This window comes from Pyrus communis, chromosome 11, assembly GCF_041283825.1.
Source record: "Pyrus communis isolate YQ-2024b chromosome 11, ASM4128382v1, whole genome shotgun sequence".
NCBI lineage: Eukaryota > Viridiplantae > Streptophyta > Magnoliopsida > Rosales > Rosaceae > Pyrus > Pyrus communis.
In genome coordinates this window covers 2352634-2371599 of record NC_142575.1, presented here as the reverse complement: position 1 = coordinate 2371599, position 18966 = coordinate 2352634, and the positions used below count along the sequence as shown (strand labels likewise).

The window sequence follows — 18966 nt, the reverse complement described above, 5'->3', positions numbered from 1 at the left end:
TACATAAACCATATTGCAATGGCAGCCCCAAGAAAATGACCGGCTATCTCATTAAACAACACATCCATAAAATGATGAATACATAAAGAAAAAATGGAAGTATATGACATTGGTGGCTATCTCACAAATCAATGGAACTAATAGGCAAAATATAACTTGTGGTTACAATGCATGAGAAATTCGATTTTGAGATCTCTTTTTATAGTTGGGATTTCCTTATTTGGTTTTGGTTGCGTCAGAAAAATAGGAAGGTAAATTAATTCAATTGATACTCAGAGATTCCATTAATCAAACACCAAAAGTTCACCTTTGAACCTTTGCAATTGGGAAAAAAGGTAGATTCTTGAGTTCCATGACGAGAAATATAGAAAGATGGAGATATATCTCTGGAATTTACACTGTTACATATTGCTTATGCTAATTCTTCTACGAAGGCAAAAGTAGGCACAAATTCTGTAACCCATTGCCATGGCCAGCAAAATCCAGACTTCATTCATGTCACCATCCAAGTTCACCGTGTCAAATGAAGGTGAGCTCTGCAGCTTCCTACACCCTCCTTTGCTTTCACACTCATATAACTTGTCTCCAGAATACTGCACTTTCAGCAGCAGCCGGAACCCGTAGTACATAAACGACAAGTACTTCAACCATTGGATAAATTTCGGTATATGCTGCAACCATAACAAACATGTAGCGTCGCGTGACATGTTCAAATATATGGACGTACAGTTGTTAAATAAAGAAACATGTATATATGTAGTTAATTAGAGCTTCAACCACTGCATAAATTTTTGTCTGATGTTCATGCAAGAGGCTATGTAGTAGGTTACTTGTAGTGCAAGCGAGTTGGCGGAAGTTAAAAGTTTGCCCTTGAAATGCCAAACGTAGAGACCAGATTGACAGATTAAAACCACGGTGGATGTGATTTCGGGACAAAACACAATGACTGCCCGAAAATGCAGTTCATCGGAATTAGGTTAACAAGTTGATTTAGATTACCTGCACATAGTAGCCTCCTGTGAGTAGAAACATCATTAGCACCAGAGAGGCAACCATTCCAGCTCTTCTAATACTCAAAACTAGAGATCCAAACAGTTCTCCTGCCCCCTAAATTGGAAATAATTAAATCAGAATTAAATAAACAACTAGCTCTTAGTCTCCTGCTACCTATCTCCGCGATGAAATAACTTAATTTTGTTGGATATTTTGACTTACTTGGCTTGTGACAGCTACCAACAATATGGCAAACAATGTGTAGAAGAAACAAGGAACTGTTCGTATAAAGCCGGCCATGAAATACACGATGGTCATGAAAAATGTTGGATACAACACATGTGCCGTCATGTCACACAAAGTGCTGCAAACATAGTACACACTCAATCTATACATGTCTGCTTTCCTTTCTTTCACCAAGAAGACCTTTTCGAACGGAAACACATATACTGCCCCGAAAATTGATGAAGACGTCCAGAAAATGCAGATGTAAAACAGTAAGCCAACCTGCACAAATGTTTTACATATTGAGAGGTTTGTATGTTTTTCTAATTTCTTTTGTGACCAGGATCATGGAGAATTTTACCTGATCTCGGAGTTGAGCCTCGGTGTCAGTATTTGATTTCCACCAAAGAAGACCTAATAAGATTGCAACTCCGACAGCTTGAATTAGCCTTAGTTTATCAAAGTAATCCCTGCATCTCTCTCTAAATGTTCTCTTGAACAATATGGTGAACTGTTCCCACCAAGTGATTGTCCAATCTTTCTTCGCCTGAATAGCCACTCGTAGATGTTCGGGTGTTTTCGTTGCTCGATGATTCTCTTCCTTTTCTTTCGTCTCCAGCAGTGTTTTGTACTTGAGTTGTAGGTACTATAATGAACATAGAACAAATGTTGAGAGGAAGATACAAAGATTTTAGGTACGTGAAAGTTTGAAGTAGTAGTTATCATACCTTGACAACAGCCTTTTCGGAGTCAAGAGTCCCTTGCTCTTGAGGCACCAAGAGATCTTCAGGAACACTGATGCCATTAACTTGTCCAGTGGCTAAATCAATTAAGAACTCTGCAGGATTCATGGGAATTTCCGGGATGAATCTCAGAGACGAAAAATACTCCAAAGACTCTCCTGCCTTTCCATAGTACACAGGGTAGCCTTCTGATATTAGCAAAAGTTTGTCAAATGTGTGAAACATTCTGCTAGATGGCTGGTGGATTGTTGTGATTATTGTCCTTCCACCCTATAAACCGCCAAAAGCGACTTTTAGCACTTCTTCCAATGTTCAAATATTCACAAGGATCATTATGTCACAGTGGAGAAGGAATTTCCATGTAAGGGGGATGCCACTATGACAGTATTTCAAGTCAATCACACATTGTCACGTAGGAAAGTCAAAACCCAAAAGGCAAAGCAGTGCGTGATTGGCTCCCAGATTTAGGTTTATTTTCTTCATCACAATGGCATATGAAAATAAACTTAAAACTATGTTACCTTTGCAAGTCCTTGAAGAACCAGAAGAAGTCTATTTGCTGAGGTCGAATCAAGGCCGGAAGTCGGTTCATCAAGCAACAACAATGAAGGATCAACAAGAACTTCATAACCTATGCTGGTTCTTTTCCTTTCTCCTCCTGATATGCCTTTGATAAATCCTCCACCTACTCTGGTGTGACGACATCTAAGATCATATGGGAGAGAAATTTAGAACAAAAGTAAAGTTCGGGGGTTCGCCAAAATTTCAGGCAGATATAATCTACCTTTCAAGACCAAGCTCCTTTACAATCATCTCCACCCTCGCATATTTTTCTTGTCGGGTCATGGTGCTTGGAAGCCGTAAAAATGCAGCGAAAACTAAGGTTTCTTCTACTGTCAATTGTGGGAACAGCACATCATCTTGTGTCACAAATCCAATCCTGTTGAGTTTAACCAAAAAAAAACCGAATCAAGATCACAACATTGGTACATCATCTACGTGTTTCGAACGAAAAATTTTATGCCGTGAGCAAATAGAGGAGATTCATAGAGTTGGCTAACCTCCTTTTCAGAGCTGGATTATATTGGATATCGTTGTAAGTTACTTTTCCCTTGACATTGTCTAGTAATCTTCCTCCTATCACTTTCAACAAAGTAGTTTTCCCACTGCCAGAAGGACCCATCAGAGCAAGAATTTCCCCTGGCCCTACGCTTCCTGTTATCCCCTTCAATATCTGCTTGTAGTTATGTTCCATGTTAAGCTGCGACACTACTTTCGACACCATTGCCTTCACCGTGTTGCTCGAAGCTTTGCTGTTTCTCACCTTAAACTCCACATCTTCAAACTGCGTTGCAAAAACAGGCACATGAAAGATCATAAGCAACAGAAAAACATGCACCATAGTTTTAACTGGACTAAAACGCGGTGCTAATTAATATTCACACTCCAAAATAGTCATCATGTAGCCCTTCCACTCGTCTGCTTTTTATTAGGGAGAAGTGCAGTATGACTGTTTTGGAGTACTGATAACAATTCCGGTCTGATCTTAAAAAATCAAAAGAGCTAATTGCATGGACTTTGCTACCTTAAGAAAAATCGGAAGAGGGCCATCTCTGTTGGCATTAGAAGTCTCGTCTTCTACAATATCGATCTCCGTGTACCTATTTCTGAGGTAAGCTTGGGACATGAACTCTAGGTTGTGACCAAAGCCACTGCTCCCTGCAATCTGCATAGACCCCAATGTTGGGGGTGACATTGGAATGTCTTCAATCTCTTCTTCTCCCCTAATTTCCATGTTTTCGGACCACCGCGCCCACCCGGACCAAGCTGAGCTAGGTAGAAGATCAAACTGTGTTTTTATGGAAGGTGAATCAACTGTAACAAACCAAAAGCTTGCCTATATAGTTTCGAGGCAGGGTGTTGTTTGGTGAGCCACATGCTTTCAGTGCTTAGTTTTTGGACATGACAAGCTTGCTTTATTTCTTACTCTTATTGCAACCAATATGAAATTTTGCTTTGGTAAACATACCAAGAACATGACTAGGAATTAGCTCTTTGTGGCACACCGTCTTTTGGAAGGGCATTTTATTGCATGATTTATCACATGACGAGAGAGATTAAAAAAAAGATATACAACCGTGTTATAAATAAGTAAAAGTTAGAGAGATAATATTTTATAGGGACAAGAGCGAAGCGGGTGCAATGTATCAAACTGTTTATTTTCGTAAAGATAACATAAAATGATTGCAGGTAAAGAGAAGAATGAAGAGATATTGATATTATTGTTTTTACTTTTTTTCTTTTCTGTGTATTGTGATGATACACAGAATGTTCCTTATATAGAGTCATATCTGTGAAGAATCATAAAAGTGAAATGAGTGTTTTTTGAAAAACATCTTACAACGACAACAATGCTACTATTCTTAAGTCTTCCTGACCTTTCATCTTTGACTAAAACATATGAGCATTCACACCTATAACTTTTACAACAAACCGGTTGTATTTTAGATTTTGCCATGGTATAGGAGAAACGTCATTTCCTTCTCAGGAATCTAACGTTCTAGTCCCTTGTATTGCTTAATTTCTCCCATTTGAACTATGATTTTCTGATTTGTTCCTTCTATAATCATACCCTAAACCAAATAGATATACACGTCCTTTATAATTTCCTTTTAAAAAGAGACCAATTGACAGCTTCATCATGACAGTCTACTTTTTCAAAAAATCGAAAAAATTTACAGAAGGGTGGACAAGCATTCACGAAAGACTCACTATACTATGTTAACTTATTCAAATTATAAAGTGTGAATTACACAATTGTTGACAACGAAGGCTGAAAAAATGCTTCTGTCCCAGCCCCTAAAAAGGTGAACTGCCATAACCTTACGTGCCCTTTCTAAGAAAAAAAACATATCAGATTCGACTCTCATTAATAAAGCGTTTGATACGGCACTATTACAACGAACTTATTATGTGGCCTAGTCCAAATTCGTAAAATAATTTTTTTTTGTAATTAAGAAAATACGAAGTTGCTTAGGAAACGACGCCGAATCAAACTTTTCGGGCCAAACGAACAGAACACCATAAAGAACATGTTCAAAGAAGTCAAACAACCGCTTAACACTGAAAACCCGAAATCCCCGAAAATCTCATCAGATTTTCCCTCGAAAATATCGGTGATGGAAGATTCGCGGGAAATACTGCTGAAGTCGTTGGAGAATTCCGGCGTCTGCCTCCCGGACGACGTGTCGTCTGTCAAGGACCTGACGCCGGCGACCTTGGTCTCGATCTGCGCCCGGTCTCTCAACCTCATCGGCAGGACCACGCCGTTTCCCACCTCCCTCCCCGACTCCTCCGTCGGCGACCAGTTCAAGCTCTGTACGGACATCGCTTCCGGGATCAAGAGCCTCGGTTACCTCGCGGACCTCAGCTTCCATCAGGTAAGAATCGCATCGTTTGCTTGCCAAGTTTCGATTTTTAGGTTCCGTGTTTGGTGTTTGTTTCCCGAGAAAATGCGATAAAGTGGAAGAAAAACTAACAGAACTGAATTGGATTGAATTGAATTGTGTTTATGAACTAGAAGCATATACTGACGTCATAATGTTTGTGTTATGGTATGTAGATGCAAAATTAACCATGAAATTCAGCCATGCTTTTCTTAAAAGCTATACAAATGAAGTGACGCTGAACTATATATGTAAATTCGGGACCGGCATTTGGTGTGGAGTCATGTTTGAATTCAATATGCAGTCTTGATTAATTTCCAAGGCGTCTTGGAACTGCCAGTATATGCAGTTGAGTGATTGTAATTGCTTCCTGTTTGAGTCAAAATTTGTGTGTGTTTTGTTTTGCTTCCGATTGTAGTTCTTGTCATTCTTATGTGTGTTGCTTACGGCAGTTCTTGTTTCGTTGTTTGTTTCTTGAGAAAATGAGAGAATGTAAAGTAACAGAAATAAAGCATCCAGACTCTCGTTTATGACCATTGTGATTGAGTGAAATCATGTTTAACTTTGCGGTCTTGATTAAATTCTGGTTTTGGTTTATTTGTATGGTGACTGACTAACTGCCAGTATATTAATTTGAATCTATATGAAATATGTGAGATTGTCTAATTTGTTTTAAGTTTTGTGTTTGTGTGCGCGTTCTTTTTCTTCTGATTGTAGTTCATGTCATTCTTATTATTCTGAAATTATGCTTAGAAACAGACTATATGTGTTGCTTACGGCAGTTCTTGTATCCGTCTGAAGAGGACTCATACAAGTTAATAAGATTCTTGGTGGAGAGGCTTTCAGATTTGTCTGAAGTTGGTGAAAAAGCTGGTCCCAAGGGTGTCAGTGATAAAAGGGAAGTGAAAGAAGATGGCTTTCAAAGCAGTTTGGAGGACCACAAAACTCGTGATGAGGGACCAGATCTTAGTCATGAAAAATCTCGAACCAAATTGGACAAAGTCACATTGATCGGTGAAGTGCCTGAAATCGCTGTCAATGATGTGTGCAGCTCTAGCATGGAAGGATTCAACAAGGACAGACGAACTAATGTATTTAGCGGGAATCATTCGACTGAAAAAGTGCAAAATCTGGAGCAACTGCTCATGGAGGAGGTTAAAGCAAAAACTTCAGAACTAGAACACCTTGAAGAAGAGTTGAAATTGTTAAAAGAAGCAGCAGATATGGCATTTGATGTCCATCATTCTGTTGAATTTCACCTTGAGAAACTTAATGAGCAAGTAGATGTTCGAAAGCATCACCTTGGGGAGTTGATATCACAGTGGTAAGATGTAAATCTTTAAATTGTTCATGACGACTAAGTTGTATATCGGGACTAAAATCTACCTTTATAAAAACTTATAAATATTGGAAATGGTACTACCTTTGCCAGCATATTATGTATGTATTGTTTCATCTGTTACCAATGATTTTTCGCAGGGAAGCAGTCAGAAAGCCTTTGGAAGAGAAAATGAAAAGTCTTCAGGAGTCTGTATATGCAAACAACCCATACGCTCAGGAAAAGCTCCAAAAGCTGAAAGATTATGAACTGGAAAAAGAATCCATCTTATCTGAAATTCGGAAAAGGTACGTTTCTTAAAATTAAATAATTGCATTTTGGGTCATATTTGTATATGCTCCTGCTGTCTACGGAACTTCTGTGATTCATGATAAAGTTTGGGAATCTTTACTTTTTTAAAAAGTAACATATTTCTTTATTAAAGGTACAAGATGGAGGGGATATTTAGAACTTTCTTGTATAAATTGTAATAAAAGATTGCCCATTGTCTGTTTCATTGACTTACTAATCAGTTTCACAACTTCAGTTGCTTGCTTATCATTGATGTCTTGTCTTTCGGTAGGGAGGAGGAACTTTCTAAACTGTCTACGGATCTAGAGAAGCAGCCTAAACTGTCATCAAGAAGGTCCTACGTTGAAAGGGTAAAGGAGATCACCAAGAACAGTCGGAAGCAAGAAGCTGACATAGAGCAGATCTTAAAAGACACCAGGGAGCTTCAGTTAGAGAGTAATTCTATTCAAGAACGTCTTCATCGAACGTATGCTGTTGTAGATGAAATGGTGTTCAGGTACGAGATTTACCCATAAACCGTCTGTGCCTTAAAAGTACACAGTTATGACATTGACAAGTCCATCCCGGTACTTATTTGCAGAGAAGCAAAGAAAGATGCAGTTGGGAGGCAGGCTTATAGGCTTCTCACTAGCATCCACGAGAGCTTCGAACAAATTCGTGAGAAAATCCTGGCAACCGATAGAACCCGACGAGAAGTGGGTGAGCATGAGAAGAAGCTAGCAGCCATGGCTTCGCGAAGCTTAAATGTAGACAAACTACAAGCCGATCTCGATGCCATTAGGAGGGAAAATGAGTACGTAGAGAAATGTCTCAGAGGATAAATAAGTGCACTCTTTGTAACTATAATCCTTTCTTTCAGTTTTGAATTTATACACAGTAATTACTTGATTGTATTCATTTATTAAGAGGAAGCATTGAAATATTTGTACTAATTCTTCCAGCACAGTGACCTTACTAAGGGTTAGTTTGGGGTTGCTGTGTTGTGAAAAAAAAAAAAAAAAAAAGCGCTGTTTTAAGAAGAAGAGGTAGAGCTGTTTTTGTTTTCTGTTGTTTTGGACCCAAGATTTTGATAAAAAAAAATAAAAAAAAAACTTTTTTTTTTACATTTGCCAAACACAATTTTAACCCTAGCTTTTTTGTATTTTATTTTTTTTATTTTTAACAAACAATATTATCTACACGAGAATGGTAGACTAAGCTTCATAATAGATTAGCAATAATGTGGTTCAAATTCGTCTTTGGCAAGAATTGAACTTATGACCTTTCACTTACATATGAAGAGGAATATCATTAGACTGTAGTACTAAGTGATGCCCTAGCTATTCTAAAAAGCTGCTTTTGAAATAATTTCAGTAATGTCAAACCAACTCTAACTACAAGACAATGGGTCGTAAATTAACCACGGTTTAGCACCCATTTAACAAGATTTGCTTGTAGGCTAATGACAAGATATTGTCCAACAAAGACTTCTAATTTTCTTCTTATAATCAAGTTTCAGCCCATTTAATCTCAAGCCTAAACTTTCCTCCCACTCACTTAAACATATTTAGTTGGATTGCTACCTATCTATTACGCATCTAAATTTTTTGTTTCGGTTAAAAATTTGTAATTAGTTTTACGTATTTATTTTCCAAAATTTTGAATCTGCCCCAAAGCCGAGCCTAAATGTGAACCTAACAAGTCCATGTCAAAAATGACCCCGCCAAATCTTAATTGAAAAAAGAAATAAAAAATAGAAAAAAATTAGGCGAGAAACAATCATGAACTCAATTTTCACCAAGCACAATAGGTTTTGTGAAAGAATTAGGATCCTCCCCTCTCCACATTCTCTCCCCCTCCCTTCCCTCCTCTCCTTTCTCACATTCATCTTTTTCTTTCTCTCTCTGTAAAGAAGTCAACACCAGATGTTAACATGATTTAATTGTGACCGTTCAAATAAAAAGAGAGTAAAAAAAAAGAGAAGAAAATTTAAAGGGAAAAAAATCATACTCCTTCGCAAATGGGAGGGCAGAGAGCCCACAAGTAAGGTGGAGCGTCAAATTTGAAGATGGTGCTGCATTTGTTTGCTAACGAATGCTTTGGTAGTTGGGAAAGTAGAAGAAGTAGGGACAGTTGAACGTATAACTTGTTTCGTTGGAACTTCAACGTTAAGGATGCCACCATCTCACTTTTCCGTCTTTGGATCCATGTTGGCTCCAAATCATACAAGTGGTACGAATTGTGATGTTGGATAAATAACTCCCACAGCCTGATCCATGTTGGCTCCAAATCATACAAGTGGTACGAATTGTGATGTTGGATAAATAACTCCCACAGCCTCTGTGAAATACCCCACAGGTAGTTGGATTAAAGATTCCATTTGGGATTGTTGTTGTAGAAAGCACTTCAGAAAATGCTTATGTAATTCAGAAGAACTTTTAAGTTGTTATGCCAAAAATATTTTGAAGCGCTTTTAGTTGTCATAAAACACTTTTAGCTCTTTCGAGAAAAAACTTCAAGCAACCTCTAAGCTTATTTTAGCATTAATCATTTGACAATCATTGATTGACACGAACCTCACCCTATCTACAATAATTAACAGCTCACAATTACTTACACATGCGTGAATGACTGCATTCACCAAACGTTATGATTTCCGAATTTGATATAGATTAATTTCTCTTCTAATGCGAAAGTTTGTCACTTGCATGAAAATTTTGGGTTAAGATGTCATGCTATCATATCCAGCTAACGTGAAAGCTTCCCATCTATCCGAAAGATTGATATTTGGCTTAAAAGATACCCTTTTGTATGTATAATATAACGTAGCAGCAAATTAATTCTACCTAAACTCGCTTCTTTTATCAGTCAGATGATCATGACTTATAGGTCATGTTAATTAGTAGTTAAACCAAATTATTATTTATGTGAAAAAGTTGATGATTATAGGATGTGTCATCAAATTCAATGATATATTTGATAAATTTAAAAGTAAAATTAAAACTAAAAAAGGGGACAGATCAGTAGCACAATGTTTTTTTTACAGAACTTTTGACACACTTTTTTTGTAGAGCTCACTTCGTAAAATATTCCAACGACCCGAACTGTTTATTTTTTAATCTTCACTCAAAGATCATATCTACCAAAAATCATCCAAGTATGAAACCATATGATCGATGGATTGAGAGTTTAGGGTTTCGTTGTAGAACCGTATTTGTTCATTTTCTTCACCACAAATGAATGTCTTAATGGTTTTGGATTTGTCTAATTTTTTGCAAAGATAATATATGAATGGTGTTCTAAATGATAGATGACTCGGATCGTTAAAATACAATACAAAGAATGCTCCACAAAAAAATTATATAAAAAATGTGGTGCCACGCTCTATTAAATAAATGATAAAGATCCATCTAACGTATGCTCTAGTCCATGAGATTAGGAGCACTCCATGGCTTTCTAACTAATGAGAAGCGAGCACTTGGCGGGCACTTGGCGGGCACTCTAGGACATGTAATATTATGCATCTTGACCATTTCGTCATTATTTATACAAATCTCTCTCCCTATTGTTTCCTTTACTTCTCCGGAAACCTACATCATTTCGAATTCTCCGCCCGTCGATACTTATATGCTCCCCCACCTGTCCGTCTCGGAGCATGAGATCAAATCTTCTGCATACATACATTGCAACTGAGCAAAAAGAAAAGCCTAACAAACTCATTTCTTTTTTCTTAAGCATCATTATTATTATTATTAAATTATTTTGTTTTACGTGATCTTATATCATTAAATTAGAAAGAAAAAAAACTAGGTAGAAAAATATGAAAGCCAGTGTTTATAGGATTGAAGAACTCTAATGCAACTGGATTTTCCTCCTTCTCTCCCACGATTTTCGCAGAACCCTTTTCGTTTTCCGTGTGGAGAAACAATTCTGAAGGGTTGCTGATTGTTTTTCTGGTGATAAACTTGATGGCTGCTGCGTGATCCCACCATTTGGTATGGGGCTGTGGGATTCATTGGTGGGGAACGAAGTTAAGAAGTTCCTCAAACGAAAAGATAGTGATGCAGGAGAAGCAGGTTTGAAAAATCTAATGCACATTATTCTCAGCTGCATCATAAATATATATATATATTTTTTTTTTTTATTTACATATTATATTTCTTTTGTGATCGGTTCTGTTTGCTAACGAAAGGCTTGGTGGAATGCCGAGTACAGTGGCATTCGAGTATTCATACAACCGATACCCCTTAGTGGGATAACGCTTGGTTTCTGTTGTTCTTTATGATTGGCTCTGTTTCTGGTGTGGCTATTGCTGCTTCAGGTTTTCATTCTTTTCTGATGCACATTGTTTACTGGGTTTTGTAGTATTTTTTTTCCTTTAAATTATTCTTTCCTTTTTAATATATGTTGGTTAAATGCACTTTTTCATCTGTTTGTGCTGTAATTACAATGGTTTGTCCGGTTTTATTTAATATAATAATTTTCTGTTTATTTCAAGAAAAATAAACAATAGACGCTCCTTCCGACTCTCGCAAAGGGAGAGAGCCTTATTGGCGTTTGCCTTTTTATTTCAAGAGAAATAAATAATAGAAGAGTTTGATTGAATGCTTTGATTTGGATGAAAGTATTCAACAAGGCAACAAATTGTTCTTTGTGAGTACTGAAACAATGGGCAGGACTCACCAAGCAATATGTTATATCTTGATGTTTTCTTGTCAAATTAGTTAAATTGACGAAATTTCAAGTTCTTGTAGTTCTCTTCTCATATTACTGCAAATTATCAGGTCGAGCGCTCGAAGAACTCCGAGGCTCTATCTACAATGACCTCCGAACATCAGAAGGCGCCAAGCGCCAACAGCAGCGTTTTTGTGGTCCGGTTGTGGCTATGTCCTTCAATTTCACAGTCTCTGTGGGGATCATCCTTGCAAACAAACTAGTAAGATCCTTTTTTCAGTCACTATGCTTTGGCAATTAAGCAGGGTCAATAGGCTTTCGTTCGGAAAGAGTTCCCGAATATTTATGTTTGATAATCGATCTTATGATTAAGTTGCATTTCTCTGCTTGCAGATAATGGGGAGAGTTGGATTTAAGTTCCCAATCTTTCTCACATTGATCCATTATGTGACAGCATGGCTGCTTCTCGCCATTTTCAAGTCGCTCTCAATTCTTCCTGTTGCTCCTCCTTCGAGAACCACTCCTTTCACTTCTCTCTTCTCCTTAGGCGCGGTCATGGCTTTTGCATCCGGTCTTGCAAACACCAGCCTAAAACATAACAGGTTTTGTGAGCTTTCTTTCATCTTTTACAAAAATGGTAGTGATTTCACACTCCCGTTTTCTCCTTCTGCACTCCTCCCTTTGTTTATGTCCCTAGAAAAAAAAAGGGACAAGTGCAGAGAGAGAAAAGGGAGTGCGAGAATCAGTTCCCTCACAAAAATCAGCTTGTTAGAAACGTATAATGTCCTGTTTCCTCACCTTGATCTGCTTCCTCCAGTGTTGGCTTCTACCAGATGGCTAAAATTGCTGTCACTCCAACTATTGTTTTCGCCGAGTTCATTCTCTTCAGAAAAACCATTTCTTTTAACAAGGTGAGTAAAATGTTTTACGATTCAAAGAAACATATATTTTTGGATTTCAATTTCCTATCTCAATGGTTGTGTTGAGCAGGTTTTGGCTCTAGCTGTAGTCTCGGCGGGTGTGGCAGTAGCAACTGTAACAGATTTAGAGTTCAATTTATTTGGTGCTTTGATTGCAATTGCATGGATAGTCCCAAGTGCTGTAAACAAAATCTTATGGTCTAACCTTCAGCAGCAAGGCAATTGGACCGCGCTTGCGTAAGAATTCTCTCCTTAATTACTTCCTCCTTAAACATGATCAATGAAGCAATCAGTCAAATAATACACCCCCACGAAAATTACAATTTCTGATGTGGAACTGTAGGCTGATGTGGAAGACAACCCCGGTCACGATATTCTTCTTGCTGGCTCTGATGCCTTGGTTGGATCCACCAGGCGTCCTACTTTTCAAGTGGAATTTCAGTAACTCAACCGCTATTCTTACATCGGCAGTCCTTGGTTTTCTCCTCCAATGGTCCGGAGCTTTGGCACTCGGGTGAGTCTGTTTTCGCCCTTTTTTTCGGCTTACATTGGTGAAACTCATCCTAATCTTAACCTGACCCATTACCTTTCCTCCCTCACCGCTAAATCTAACCGCGAGGGCTTCGTTTCTGCAGTTTGGATTTACTAGAATTGGCTTGAAGTTTAAACTCTTTCTTGTTCTGTGTTATATGCAGGGCAACCTCAGCAACTTCCCACGTTGTTCTAGGGCAGTTCAAGACTTGTGTTATACTACTAGGGGGCTACCTTATATTTAACTCGGATCCGGGCTTTGTGAGCATTTGCGGGGCTGTCGCAGCTCTCTGCGGAATGTCTGTTTACACGTCGCTAAACCTGAAAAAGCCGCAAGACAGCACGAGCAAACAGCTCCCAAAGCAAAGCTTACCGACGTCAAAACCCAAAGCCACTGACGGAGAAAGTGTAGAGTCAGAAGTAGAAGATACTGCAACTGTTGTCTGAAGACAGAACGCCAAGCATCAGGCCTACAAAACCATTTTTTTGGCGTTTGAGAGATGGAGAGGACACCACAACGTACCGTTGTCTGAACTTGAAACCGAAAGAAGAGGCTTTTAAACTTTTTTCATGTGATGTAGGGAAGAGAGATGAGGCAGAAGAGTATAGTTAAGCACAGTTTTTAGATATAATTGACCAGAATATCATATTTGTTGATTAACGATTGACGCACTACGAAGCTTAAGGATTACAGGCGTAAATCCTTGAAGAACAGGTAGTCCGGAATCCATTAGTTTTTGAGAGAAATCCCAAATGGGGTTTTGATTAAGATTGAAAATGATGATTCCAATAGGAGCCGACCGATGACTTAAATAACATAATTACAACACTTTGGGGTAAAGGCCTTACGAAATTAAAACGACATTCATCAAACGACAAACAAAAAGTCTGATTATAATTACAGAAAGCATAATGCGTTTTTGGAAGTCTAAACGACCTCGAATGGCTAAAACGAAGCTAGGACGCTAAATATGTAAATTTCCGTTGCGTTCTTTTTTCTTGTTAATTTTAAAGTGCTTCCTTTTTCTTTAGTTTTACTCCTAAAGATTCACCTGAATCTTGTCCTACATCAACAATGAACGTTACTGTATGTCCCAAACAATTTACAGGCCTAAATTTAGTCCCTAAAACATGAGATTTGTGAGACATACAAGCTCAAATCATGCCACATTCTTCAATAGAAAGCTCAGTTTGCAGAAGAGTGATTAATAAATCAATGAAACGCCGTGAATGAGTGAGCCAGAAGCGTCTGCCAGCCTACCTCGAGACTCTGCCTCTCCCGAATTGCAACAGTTTGCTCATCATGAAGCATGTCTTCAAGTCCGAGAGTTCATATCTTCCTTGATTTATACCTGTAATCCTTGCACAAGATGACATATAAACCGTGTTAATCTTCTCTGTATCGTTTCAAATTTTTTGAACGTTCCAAATTTCACGAAAGTTATTTAACTTTGTACCACGTAAGGGTGGAACAATTAGGGAGGGGGCAACACATTTTTCGACAGTCTACTTTCTTAAAATATTATACATTCTTTCATTTTTCTTCCCTTCGCTAATTTTCAGCAGCAGTTCATATATACACTCAGACTCGTAACATATTGCCTGGTTGGAAAGGCAGAGCCGTTGGACCGCGATTGACAAGATAAGAAAGTGGACTATCTCTAATAGGAATTACCTTGGCTATTGAAGATTAAGGAGGAGTTCCTTCTCAAGATAATCTGTAACCGACTCACGAAACTTCGTGATTATAATCAAAATCGTTCATATTATAAATCACTTTCTAAAGAGTATCTCCGCTAAAAAAAAAAAAAAAAATTCATAAAATATGAGATCTTTTAGTCATCAAACTATATAAAAACATATGGACAAATCAAGTAAAAGAACTATGAAGAGTCTATCTATTTGCTATTGTTGGTTGACTAAATGATCTTTTTTTTAATTTTTTTTTTTTTTTTTGTAGAGATAATCTTTACAGAATGATTTATAATATGAGCGGTTTCAATTATAAACACAAAAATTTGTAAATTGGTCACAATGTATCTTGAGGAGGAACTCCACCTCAATCTTAAGGAGCCAAGCCTTTCTCTATCTGGTATCCAGTGATATAATTGGACCTATTTGAAATAACTGGCTTTTTTTCACAACTTATTTTACTATTGATCACTTTGTGGCAAATAATTGGAAATAATATACATTTGGTACAAATACAGTTTGAAATTTTAACAATTCCACAAATGTTTTATCTTTATTTAATAAATAATTTCAAGAATATAAGTCAAACCTAGTAGCGTGTATTTATAACTGAGCCGGACATTAAAGTGATTGGTTTTATTTGATGAGTCAATGATTCAATGTAACTTCATATTGAGGTCAAATTAAGCATACCCTAAGTCCTTGAAACCTAGCCTCCAATAGGTGGGTAACAAATCACGTTGAAGTGAATGACATAAAGATTATACTTGGTATATTAGCATCTGTACATATGCTATGTATGTGGTTGTTAAAATTTTGAAAATAAAATTTATAAAAGAGAAAATCTAAATGTTTTGGTAGCTAAAGCTTTTTGGTGACGACTTTTAAACAATGTTTGGTCGCTGAAGAGGTTGTTCATATTTTTAACAATTGTTTTTAGGTAACTATTTCATCACTAAGAGTTTATTTTATTTAGGAGAAAAACATGGAAGAGAGAGGGATGTGGGAGAAAAGATTGGGACAACTGATATGGTTACCTGGGTCTGAGGGAAAGAAAAAAACAGTAAAATTATTTTGTGTTCAGTTTCATATAGGTTATTTTTCTTTAGCTTAGTTGATGGGGATAGAATTGTTGGTTCACCTTCTTGCAATTAACAAAGAGAATTCTATTAAATAGTGGAGATAAGTAGCAAATCTCGTTTTACCATAATGGCAGAAAGCATCAACGTCTATTCACTATGATGTGGATATGATCTCCTCCCTCATAACAACGAACAAGATACTTGACAACACTATCGTTTGTAAAAAATAATAATAAAGATAAGTAGAGTGGAATGACAGTTGTAGGAAAAATAAATAAATAAATAAAGGACGGTAATTACCAAAAAAAAAAAAAAAAAGAGGTTAAGCACCTTGGAAAGTTGAGTCACCTTTTGTTCCCTTTGGCTTTAATTGGGTGTTCATGACTTTGTTTACATCTTGTTTGCAACTCTAAGCCTCTAAGTAATCGCTCTCTATCGTCTGGATCAAGGCAAGAACATGTTTATAGTTGACTTTTTATTTTCTTAGTTGGTTTTTTCCATTTGAATTTTGTCTTGAAGTCTGATGATCGTGTTTGGTTGGCCAGTTTTGATGGATATCAAACCATCTTCAACCTTAAAGTAAAATCTAAAAAATTTAGCCCAAAAAATTTAAGTTTTAATTCAAAAACAGTTTTTCCGTTCTAACCCTTCTGGCCTATAATTTTAGCCTCAGATTATAAAAGAATGAATTTAGTCTTTTTTTTTCCTTAAAATTAACTTTTTTAAAAAAAATTATGTAGACTATCCTATCCTAAAAATATTTAAATTTCGATAAATATGGAAAAATCACTAAATCGATACATGAAACTTGTGAAACACTATGGAAGAATATGAAAATCTTGATACAAATGTATAAACACAAAATACATGAAACACACAAGACACACATAACACATATGAAGCACATATAAAACACATGATAGGAAGAAAAATTTGGAAATGGGAAGAAATGGCAGAAAGAAAAATTGGAAGAATTGTAGGAGAAAAGAGAGTTTTGTGTGGATGTTTGAACAAATACATAGGTATTTATAGAGTTTTTGGGCGAATTTTGAGTTAAATAATTTTTTTAATTATTTTAGATGGATTTAAATTTCGGCCATTAGGTCCTTTTTTTTTTTTTTTTTTTTTTACCTTTAGATTTAATTATATTCGATTTTAACCGTTGGATTCAATAAATATATAAATATAAAACTAAAAAAAAAATTGAATATAGAACGACTCAGTTGATTTAAGTCGTTCGATCAAAAAAGTAGCTGTTACCTGTTGATGCAAGTGGCCGACATGTCCAAGTGGGTAAGGCCATGTTGTTGCTTGCCCTTGACGCGTTGCTCGCATGCGCATGCCCGACCTTTGCATCTAGCATTCAGGCACCCATTTCCACTCTCACTGGTGGGCCCCACACGTTTCTTTGGGCTATTTCTTGGCCTAAATCTAGCAATTTTTCCGGTTTTAGCTTCTAACTTCAAATTAGAACTAGGGTTGGAATGGAATGGGGGAGGGGGAATAGAAGGGAAATTATAGGTTTTACTCCAAGGGTTGGAGTTCATCTTAATAACCAGAGACCTGCTCAAGTGGAGGCAGGTGATTGGAGAAGCCAATTCCAGCTAGATTTACGACGCAGAGTTCTTAACAAGCTATAAGTATTGTTTCAAGTAGATACATAAACAAAATTGGTTACAAACTTTTAATCCAAAATTTATGGAAATACAATACAAGGGGTTCCAAATCTTGTTATATATACTGTTTATTGTCTTTTTCGTGTCCAATGGTCCGGAGCTTTGGCACTCGGGTGAGTCTGTTTTCGCCCTTTTTTTCCGCTTACATTGGTGAAACTCATCCTAATCTTAACCTGACCCATTACCTTTCCTCCCTCACCGCTAAATCTAACCGCGAGGGCTTCGTTTCTGCAGTTTGGATTTACTAGAATTGGCTTGAAGTTTAAACTCTTTCTTGTTCTGTGTTATATGCAGGGCAACCTCAGCAACTTCCCACGTTGTTCTAGGGCAGTTCAAGACTTGTGTTATACTACTAGGGGGCTACCTTATATTTAACTCGGATCCGGGCTTTGTGAGCATTTGCGGGGCTGTCGCAGCTCTCTGCGGAATGTCTGTTTACACGTCGCTAAACCTGAAAAAGCCGCAAGACAGCACGAGCAAACAGCTCCCAAAGCAAAGCTTACCGACGTCAAAACCCAAAGCCACTGACGGAGAAAGTGTAGAGTCAGAAGTAGAAGATACTGCAACTGTTGTCTGAAGACAGAACGCCAAGCATCAGGCCTACAAAACAATTTTTTTGGCGTTTGAGAGATGGAGAGGACACCACAACGTACCGTTGTCTGAACTTGAAACCGAAAGAAGAGGCTTTTAAACTTTTTTCATGTGATGTAGGGAAGAGAGATGAGGCAGAAGAGTATAGTTAAGCAGAGTTTTTAGATATAATTGACCAGAATATCATATTTGTTGATTAACAGTTGACGCACTACGAAGCTTAAGGATTACAGGCGTAAATCCTTGAAGAACAGGTAGTCCGGAATCCATTAGTTTTTTAGAGAAATCCCAAATGGGGTTTTGATTAAGATTGAAAATGATGATTCCAATAGGAGCCGACCGATGATTTAAATAACATAATTACAACACTTTGGGGTAAAGGCCTTACGAAATTAAAACGACATTCATCAAACGACCAACAAAAAGTCTGATTATAATTACAGAAAGCATAATGCGTTTTTGGAAGTCTAAACGACCTCGAATGGCTAAAACGAAGCTAGGACGCTAAATATGTAAATTTCCGTTGCGTTCTTTTTTCTTGTTAATTTTAAAGTGCTTCCTTTTTCTTTAGTTTTACTCCTAAAGATTCACCTGAATCTTGTCCTACATCAACAATGAACGTTACTGTATGTCCCAAACAATTTACAGGCCTAAATTTAGTCCCTAAAACATGAGATTTGTGAGACATACAAGCTCAAATCATGCCACATTCTTCAATAGAAAGCTCAGTTTGCAGAAGAGTGATTAATAAATCAATGAAACGCCGTGAATGAGTGAGCCAGAA

At 37.3% G+C, this 18966-nt stretch overlaps 3 protein-coding genes and 1 long non-coding RNA gene across 6 annotated transcripts; 3 read left to right on the top strand and 1 right to left on the bottom strand.

The window, feature by feature from the left end:
* Nucleotides 1-256: 256 nt before the first annotated feature.
* On the bottom strand, nucleotides 257-3911 carry ABCG26 (ABC-2 type transporter family protein). The gene is made up of 9 exons (XM_068481311.2): nucleotides 3547-3911; nucleotides 3023-3306; nucleotides 2746-2901; nucleotides 2483-2666; nucleotides 1947-2231; nucleotides 1580-1864; nucleotides 1216-1500; nucleotides 1000-1107; nucleotides 257-671 (listed from the first exon to the last, which is right to left on the bottom strand). The coding sequence occupies exons 1-9, from the start codon at nucleotides 3754-3756 to the stop codon at nucleotides 402-404; spliced, it is 2067 nt and encodes a 688-aa protein (XP_068337412.2). The 5' UTR covers nucleotides 3757-3911; the 3' UTR covers nucleotides 257-401.
* Nucleotides 3912-5028: 1117 nt separating this feature from the next.
* On the top strand, nucleotides 5029-7959 carry LOC137742521 (uncharacterized). Its single transcript, XM_068482410.2, has 5 exons — nucleotides 5029-5401; nucleotides 6190-6731; nucleotides 6887-7033; nucleotides 7309-7533; nucleotides 7618-7959. Exons 1-5 carry the CDS (start codon nucleotides 5054-5056, stop codon nucleotides 7856-7858), a joined length of 1503 nt encoding a protein of 500 aa, XP_068338511.2. The 5' UTR covers nucleotides 5029-5053; the 3' UTR covers nucleotides 7859-7959.
* A 2474-nt stretch (nucleotides 7960-10433) lies between these two features.
* Nucleotides 10434-13802, top strand: LOC137742522 (Nucleotide/sugar transporter family protein). 3 transcript variants are annotated; one of them, XM_088680071.1, is made up of 8 exons: nucleotides 10434-10526; nucleotides 10914-11092; nucleotides 11801-11952; nucleotides 12084-12292; nucleotides 12508-12601; nucleotides 12681-12847; nucleotides 12954-13124; nucleotides 13306-13802. In XM_088680071.1, the coding sequence occupies exons 2-8, from the start codon at nucleotides 11014-11016 to the stop codon at nucleotides 13586-13588; spliced, it is 1155 nt and encodes a 384-aa protein (XP_088536197.1). In that variant the 5' UTR covers nucleotides 10434-10526; nucleotides 10914-11013; the 3' UTR covers nucleotides 13589-13802. The 3 variants fall into 3 exon arrangements, with proteins under 3 accessions (XP_088536197.1, XP_068338512.2, XP_088536198.1); XM_068482411.2 differs by lacking the exon at nucleotides 10434-10526 and having other exon boundaries at nucleotides 10553-11092; XM_088680072.1 differs by lacking the exons at nucleotides 10434-10526; nucleotides 10914-11092 and adding an exon at nucleotides 11214-11337.
* A 3866-nt stretch (nucleotides 13803-17668) lies between these two features.
* On the top strand, nucleotides 17669-18382 carry LOC148692663 (uncharacterized). The gene is made up of 2 exons (XR_015953715.1): nucleotides 17669-17704; nucleotides 17886-18382. It is a non-coding gene; the product is annotated as an uncharacterized LOC148692663 (long non-coding RNA).
* Nucleotides 18383-18966: the final 584 nt, after the last annotated feature.